The 7,457-nt window shown below is 35.9% G+C and overlaps 1 protein-coding gene and 1 long non-coding RNA gene across 2 annotated transcripts; both read left to right on the top strand.

Moving 5' to 3' along the window:
• The first annotated feature begins 1,793 nt into the window (after nt 1-1,793).
• Nucleotides 1,794-4,571, top strand: LOC107467833 (uncharacterized). The gene is made up of 4 exons (XM_052253589.1): nt 1,794-1,968; nt 2,658-2,743; nt 3,567-4,196; nt 4,289-4,571. Exons 1-4 carry the CDS (start codon nt 1,912-1,914, stop codon nt 4,557-4,559), a joined length of 1,044 nt encoding a protein of 347 aa, XP_052109549.1. The 5' UTR covers nt 1,794-1,911; the 3' UTR covers nt 4,560-4,571.
• A 3-nt stretch (nt 4,572-4,574) lies between these two features.
• On the top strand, nt 4,575-5,302 carry LOC127741385 (uncharacterized). Its single transcript, XR_008002334.1, has 2 exons — nt 4,575-4,670; nt 4,776-5,302. It is a non-coding gene; the product is annotated as an uncharacterized LOC127741385 (long non-coding RNA).
• The last annotated feature ends 2,155 nt before the right edge of the window (nt 5,303-7,457 follow it).

The raw sequence follows: 7,457 nt of genomic DNA, 5'->3' as shown, positions 1-7,457 counted from the left end.
TGTACATCACTTAGAGAAACGGGGTGTCTTTTAGATATGGACTGTGAGAAGGGACCTTCTCTAAGTCCATTGACTAACCCCATTATTACTGCCTCCGTCGGCAGATCTTAAATCTCTAAACATGCCTTATTGAACCTTTCCATATAGGCTCGTAAAGATTCTCCGACCTCCTGTTTTATTCCCAGGAGGCTCGGTGCATGTTTTACTTTATCCTTTTGGATTGAGAACCTCGTCAAGAATTTCCTCGAGAGGTCTTCAAAACTAGTGATGGATCTCGGGGGGAGGCTATCGAACCACTTCATCGCTGCTTTTGATAAAGTGGTTGGGAAAGCCTTGCATCTCGTAGCGTCGGAGGCATCAGCTATATACATCCGACTTTTAAAGTTGCTCAGATGATGCTTTGGATCCGTGGTTCCATCATAGAGGTCCATGTCGGGGCTTTTAAAGTTCCTTGGAACTTTTGCCCTCATGATGTCCTCGCTGAAAGGATCTTCTCCGCCCGGGAGTTGATCTTCTCCTTCATCGCGGGAGTTCTTGAGGGAGGATTCTAGCTGCAAGAGTTTTCTTTCTAACTCTTTCCGCCGTTCCATCTCCTCTTTAAGGTACCTTTCGGTTTCCCTTTGCTTCTCCCGCTCTTGTTCCAATTGCTCCAGGCGGCTATGGACCAATCCCATTAGTTCAGCTATGTGGGATGGTCCGTCCTTTTCTGATTCACGCCCATCTGAGGAATTTACCTTTGGATTCTTTACTCCGGAGGTACCCTCTCTGTGTTGGTCGTTGTCTTCGTTGTCATTGCCCACGTCCAGATTCTCTTGCTCAGAATCTGTTTCCACATGGCCTTCTTCGTGGGATCTATCCGCCATCGATGGATGATCTCTCGGGTCCCCGGCAACGGCGCCAATGTTACGGTAGGTAACCGGAGATTAATAATACGGATGACGTTAGGCGGCCCAAGTGTGTGATGGAGTAGGACTCCGGGCAGGTCCGTGACTCGGAAGGCTCCGTCCGACTTGTGCTCGCGTATGAATGGGGGGTGGTACCTGCAAAGACACTCCGATGCCTAAGTTAGCAAGGGTGTAAGCAGGTCTAGAGAGTATTGGACTTAGAGATACCTGAGCGGTGTCAGTGTATTTATAGTGGTGAGCCAATAACCACCGTTGGTGTAGTGCCATATCTTTAGGGTGGTAACCGTCCCTATTATCTTGGGGAGGTTAAGATATGGCTTTATGAGACGGTTAGAGAGATTTCAGGGGCGGTTACTCATTTGAATGAGTGTTTATCTGCCAGCTAATCTCGCATCCGACCTCTTCTGACCAAGTCGTGGTTGATACCGACTTCTTATGTGAAGGCCGGTACTTAGCTAGACTCTAATCCTTTAGATTAGGCCTTTTAGTTGAACCTGGGCCTTTATATTGGGTCAGGGTATGAACAATCACTTTATAATTCATAGTCATTAAACTCCTATTCTTTTTTTCTTTAGTTAAACAAAAAACTACTAACAAATATTCTAAAAAGATTTACTTTTGAATTTTGATCTATCATTAATGTAAAGAGAATCAGAAAAAACTTGCCAATTTTAAGTCCACGGGATTGAAATAAATAATAAAAAATTATATTTTATTCTTTAAAATAAAATTTTATATTTAAAAAATTTAAATATAAAAATTTAAATATATTTTTAAATTCTCAAAATTAAATATCCACTAAACAAATAATCGATTAATCCTTTTCTCTACCAACTAAATTAAATTCCCCATGTTAATTACTTTAAAAACCGATCGTGTAGCTTCAGTTCAGAGTTCAGACTGATTCTGATTCCAGAAAACTTTTCTTATCACTTCTCGCGTCTCATCTCTTTAGGATGCAATCTTCTTCCCTTCGAATCAATCTTTGTTGCTTTCTTTTGAATTTATGATCCACCCTTCATCCTCTCACACCAACGACTCCGTTCTTATACCCATACTCATGGTCAGTCGCTTCCCCCTTTTCCTTTTTTCTTTAAATTCAATTTATAATTTATCTTTGGATAATTGCTATACTCTGTTAATTATGTTTTTATCTTACTTTGAATTTGATTTTTATTTATCAATTTTCTGGGGGAAGGTGGCTTTAGCTGATACAACCTTCGTTTCCCTCGTTGAAATCTGGGTTAATTAATGCATTATGACTATTACTGTTCTTGATTATGCATGTTCCAATTAAGTATTAGTTTCAATTTCAGTTATCAATGTTAATACATGCATAATGCGAGGTCAAATTATACAAATATGAAATATCTTTTGAACAGTTAAAGCTTGGAGAAAATACTTAAAAAGATATTATTTTTAAATTTATGCGCAATTCGCTTTTTAATTTTATAAGTGAAACTACTTCTTTAAAGGGTCAAATGTAGATTCTGAAGGGAAAGTGAATTGTTCCCTTTTTGCTACTCCTGATGGGAAATTGCAAGTGTTTTATATTCTGAAATGTAGTTACAATGCCGAAGCACTAAAAGGGATGAGTTTTATTCAGCATTTTAGAATGGTGATTATTACAGGACTGCTGAAACAAAGCCTATTTGTGAATCACAAATAGTGCATAAAAGAATGCCAAGTGCACTTTTGGTCTTATGAGTTTTGAGTCACTTGAATATAACTAACTTTGTATACTTGTTGTAGGGAACTGTGTGTCTCAAGTGTGGCGACGAAGGTTTTCCAGAGACGTTGGTTTTTTGCAAAGAGTGTCAGGCTTGTGCTTTGCATAGGTACTTATTCTTTACTTCCTCTCTCTGCATTCTTGAATGCCTTTGTTTGTAGCAAGTACTTGTTTCATACTTAGTTATAGATGCCACTACTAATATGCTTTGTGGACATTCTTTTGAATATCTATTTGAGTGTTGGAGGTTGGAGTGTACTCATTGTAATTGGATCATCCAAATGATAACTAAAAGTTTGAATTGAAACAATACTTGGTATTGATACCTTAACCACCTTTTGCAAATAGAATGTAGTGTTTTTAAATTCTAATAGTATAGTAAAATAATAAAGTGTCAACTTCATATGTGAAATTATAAATTGAAACTCTGTCTATTTGGAGAATGTATTTATATTTCCATAGCAGTCCCCAATCCCAAGGATGAAGTTTTCTGAACTGTGAAGCCCATCCTAACTAGTTTTAAAGGATGTCATTGTTTATATTACAAAAGAGAAACTTGAATTTGGATTTTAATTAATGTGCTTTTGGAATTCTGATTTACCTTTGTAGCAGTTTTTTTTATATGTCATCTGTACAAACTACATAGCTTGATTCTTTCTTCTATTGCATAACAATGTTCCTTTTTCTATTGGTATACGTTGGTGTAACCATTATCGTTAGGTTTTGGTAGATCACAGATACATGAGAAAATGATCCTAATGATACATGAGAAAATGATCCTAATGACTTGGATTTATAACTGATTCTAAAATCCCCTTCTCTCTCAAAAAGCATTTTTTAAAATAGAAATATTTGTGGAATTGATCTTTTTTTCTTTTTCATTTGCGGTCATATGGCCTTTATTGGCCTGAGTTCTTAACTTTGTTTTTCAGATACTGTTTAAATGGTCCTGTGGTGTTTTGGGAGGAAGTTATATGGTTTTGTGAGGATTGTGAAGTAAAGCTCGTGAAGCCATCTTCTTTTGACATACGTGTTTCAGCCTCACCTGAAAATAGTGACTCCATAAGCTTAGAAAATGATGTGAACAAAGCCACAAAAAAGCTTCGGAATTGCATAAATAGAGTGAAGAAAAGCAATCAACAGGCTCATAATATTATTGAAGAACGGAAGCTAAATAAAAGAAAAATTGGCAATCAACTGGCACATAAGACGGTTGAAGAGAAGCATGATAAAAGACAAATCAACAATCAACGGCAACAAAAGATAATTGAAGAAGAGAAGCTGAAGAAAAGAAAAGTTATCAGTCAACAAAAACAAGATATGATTGAAGAAGAGAAGCTGAAGAAAGGGAAAGTTATCAGTCAACAAAAACAAGATATGATTGAAGAAGAGAAGCTGAAGAAAGGAAAAGTTATCAGTCAACAAAAACAAGATATGATTGAAGAAGAGAAGCAGATGAAAAGGAAAGCTATTCCTAACTCATTTGCTAAAACTAAGGCCTTGTTATCTGATAATCACAAAATGCCTTTGCCTGCACAGCCTATTGCTAAGCCGATATGGAGGTAAGAAATATATTCTGCTACAATTATTTGAAGTTGGTGAACTTTGTTTTGCTTTATTGGAATGACATGGTGCTGAATTTTCTGTTTTATAGGGGAAGTCTTAACTTCCGCAATGAAGCTGGTGGTGTTGTAACTGAACTTCTGGCCCATATGTCCAGTTTAGCGTGCTCCAAAGTTGAGGAGGAGACGCAGCTTTTGCCGAAGGTGCTTCATGCGGATTTGCTTCCCAGATCTGTGGTGTGGCCTAAAAGTTTCAAGTATGAGGGGCCAACTGATATGAGCATTGCTCTCTATTTCTTTCCTCAGAGTCAAAGGTTATTTCTTAGGCAATACTATAGTGATGCTACCGAGATCTTCCATTAAAATGATATATCTAAAATAACATCATTCAACTTGAACTCGCGATAAAGGTGGCTGCTAAAAATGCAGACCTCACAATTTTTCCATCTACCGCCCTCCCAGTTCAACATCGGAGTGAGCTTCATTTATTCTAACCCTTCATTTGGACATCTCAATCTTATCATTTATATAACTTCAAAAGTTTTATTTGAGATTTTTAATTTGATATACCCTCCATAGGAATGCAAGCAAAGTACTATTTGTGGGGTGTCTTCAGAGGAAAGCAAACTTCACGTAAGATGAATGGTGCTGTGTCCATAGCGGATTCTGGTGTTTACAAGTTCCCAAACAGGCAAACCAATATTGGTGGTCATGATTCTAATGCATAGCATTCGTTTGCTTCTGGCCAGTGGCTACTGATATATTAATAATATCTATAGTAATTGCAGAGGTTTCTGTAGTATCAGAGGCCCACGGTAATTAATGATTGTATTATCTCTTCATATATCTAACTATAAAGTTAAATCTTTTCCAGCTAGACGAGATCAACTGATTAAAACTAATTATAAGATAATGAATTTAGAATTGTGTAGCTGGGAAGAGAATTTTGAGTATAGATATGCTGTAAAGAGATGTGTTAGGATTGCTGTTACCCTTTTCATTGTCAGGAGAGAAGCTCAAATATGTGTATATAACTATATATTATTGAGTGTGTTAGGAAATGTAACGTACTTGTACAATTCATGATTGATGCAAACATTTTGGCACTGTCTGAAGTCTTTGATTGCAGCATTATTATTATTATTATTATTATTATTATTAGAATATATACCCATTTTGATTCTCAAAAAATTTCAGACTGGACACTTTACTCCCCAACTAAAATTAACTCGATTGGTCCCTAATAATTAATTCCGTTAGTCCTTAACAATTAAGAGGGGACAAAATGGTCCCTAACAACTCTAACAAGGAACAAATGATCCCTGACCCTTTTATTCGAAAACGACATTATTCTTCCCCAATTTTTATCATATCTCGCATAACCCTAAAATTCATACTCTCTTTCTTCACCTTTACAGTCTTCTTTTCCATCTTGATTAAGCCATGGTGTAATTGTCACACGTGTCGCACCTACCTCAACATGTCATGGACCACACACTTCCTAAATCTTTGTGACTCGTACATCCATTCCCTCTACACTTCACCCACCAAAAACATCCACTTCCACGTCTTCGATAACATCACCTCCAACCCCGACACGTCCACGACATCCTCAAGACCAAGTTCCACAACTACTCCAAGGGTACACCTTTCTCCACTCTCCGACAAGCAATATAGATTGTTGGACATTAGGACATCATGAGAAGATTCTCCTTCGACATTATATGCAAATTCTCATTTGAAATAGACACCGAATGCGTCATTCCTTCTTTTCCAGAGTCCAAGTTGGCAGACAGCTTTGACCTCACGTCCAAACTATCAGTACAACGAGCAATGTCGCCGTTGCCGCTTATATGAAAACTGAAGCGATTACTGAACATTAGTTTAGAGAAGAAGTTGAAGGAAGCGATCGGAGTGGTCGGCAATGTGGTCATGGTGATGATAGGGCAGAGGAGGAGGAAGATGGCAACGACGACGACGGGTCTTAACAAATCAGATTTGCTGTCAATGTTCATGGAATCCATCGAAGATGATAACTAGTTGAGAGACATAGGCATTAATTTCCTGAATATCAATTGGTTGAGAACAAGTTGAGGATTTTTTTCTTATGAACATTAAATTTATAGAGTGTGCATTGTGTAGTTTGAAGTTACAGTATTAGACTGCTAGTGTTATGCGAGATATGATGGAAATCGGGAGAGAATAGTGTCGTTTCTGAACAGAGGAGATCATGGACCATTTTGTCCCCTGTTAGAGTTGTCAAGGATTATTTTGTCCTCCGTTAGAGTTAACGGAGTAAAGGACCTAAGTGACTGACGGAATTAATTGTTAGGAAGCAATCGAATAATTAATTTTAGTTGGGAACTAAAGTGTCCAATCTGAAATTCTTTGAGGACCAAAATGGGTATATACTCTTATTATTATTATTATTATTATTATTATTATTAGGGAATTGGCTCAACATATTCTAGGGTCAATCTCTTCACATGTTTTCGGTGTGTAGCTTTTGGATTCTAGTATTTGTTAAGGGATCAGTGCATGTAAGAGTGTCCAGTAAATAGGAGTTGACCTACTTCTTTTCTTGTTGGCAAGAAAATCAATACATAAAACCAATCATGTATGCATGTCACTCATGATACCCACTTGTTCCTCTGGAAACAGGTCTTTATTTTTTCGTTTTTCTTCTGAGGTATTAATTTTGACTACCACTGTTTGAGGTGAACATGAGGATTTTTTTTTCTTACATATTGGTATAATTTTGGTGTAATACTTAATCATTGGATTTTATGGTGTTTTTCGAAATTGTGGGAACAGTACAATACACCCCTCTTGTATTGACAATACGCCCCCTTGTAAAACACCATAAAATCTAATGATTAAGTATTACACCCAAATTTTTTCAATATATAAAAAAATTAACCGAACATGAGATCTAGGACGGTGTTTGGTTTTGAAAATAAAATAAGATAAAATATTAAAAAAATATACAAAAAACAGATACATATTAGTATTTATGTATTTTGTTTAGTGATAAATTAATTATATAATAGAATAAATTATAAAAAATTTAATTTATGTTCATTTTTTATCACATAATTTAAAAGAAAAAATATAATTAGAAAAAAAGAGGCAATAAAAAATAAAAAATTAGGTTTTTTATTAATGTCTTTATATTTTTTTCTCAAAAAAAATATATAATATATTAATTTAATATTTAATAATACAATATATATGATTATATTTTGGTTGTCAAATATAATT

The sequence above is a fragment of the Arachis duranensis genome, chromosome 9, assembly GCF_000817695.3.
Source record: "Arachis duranensis cultivar V14167 chromosome 9, aradu.V14167.gnm2.J7QH, whole genome shotgun sequence".
Lineage (NCBI taxonomy): Eukaryota > Viridiplantae > Streptophyta > Magnoliopsida > Fabales > Fabaceae > Arachis > Arachis duranensis.
The sequence above is the reverse complement of the archived record's forward strand: the minus strand, read 5'-3'. Positions and strand labels throughout refer to the sequence as shown.

Excerpts from the sequence above, each read along its gene's own strand:
- LOC107467833 (XM_052253589.1), top strand. The coding sequence starts at position 1,912 with ATGATCCACCCTTCATCCTCTCACACCAACGACTCCGTTCTTATACCC. Across the intron at positions 1,969-2,657 it reads TTCTTATACCCATACTCATG|GGAACTGTGTGTCTCAAGTG; the intron begins GTCAGTCGCTTC and ends TACTTGTTGTAG. Across the intron at positions 2,744-3,566 it reads CAGGCTTGTGCTTTGCATAG|ATACTGTTTAAATGGTCCTG; the intron begins GTACTTATTCTT and ends TTTGTTTTTCAG.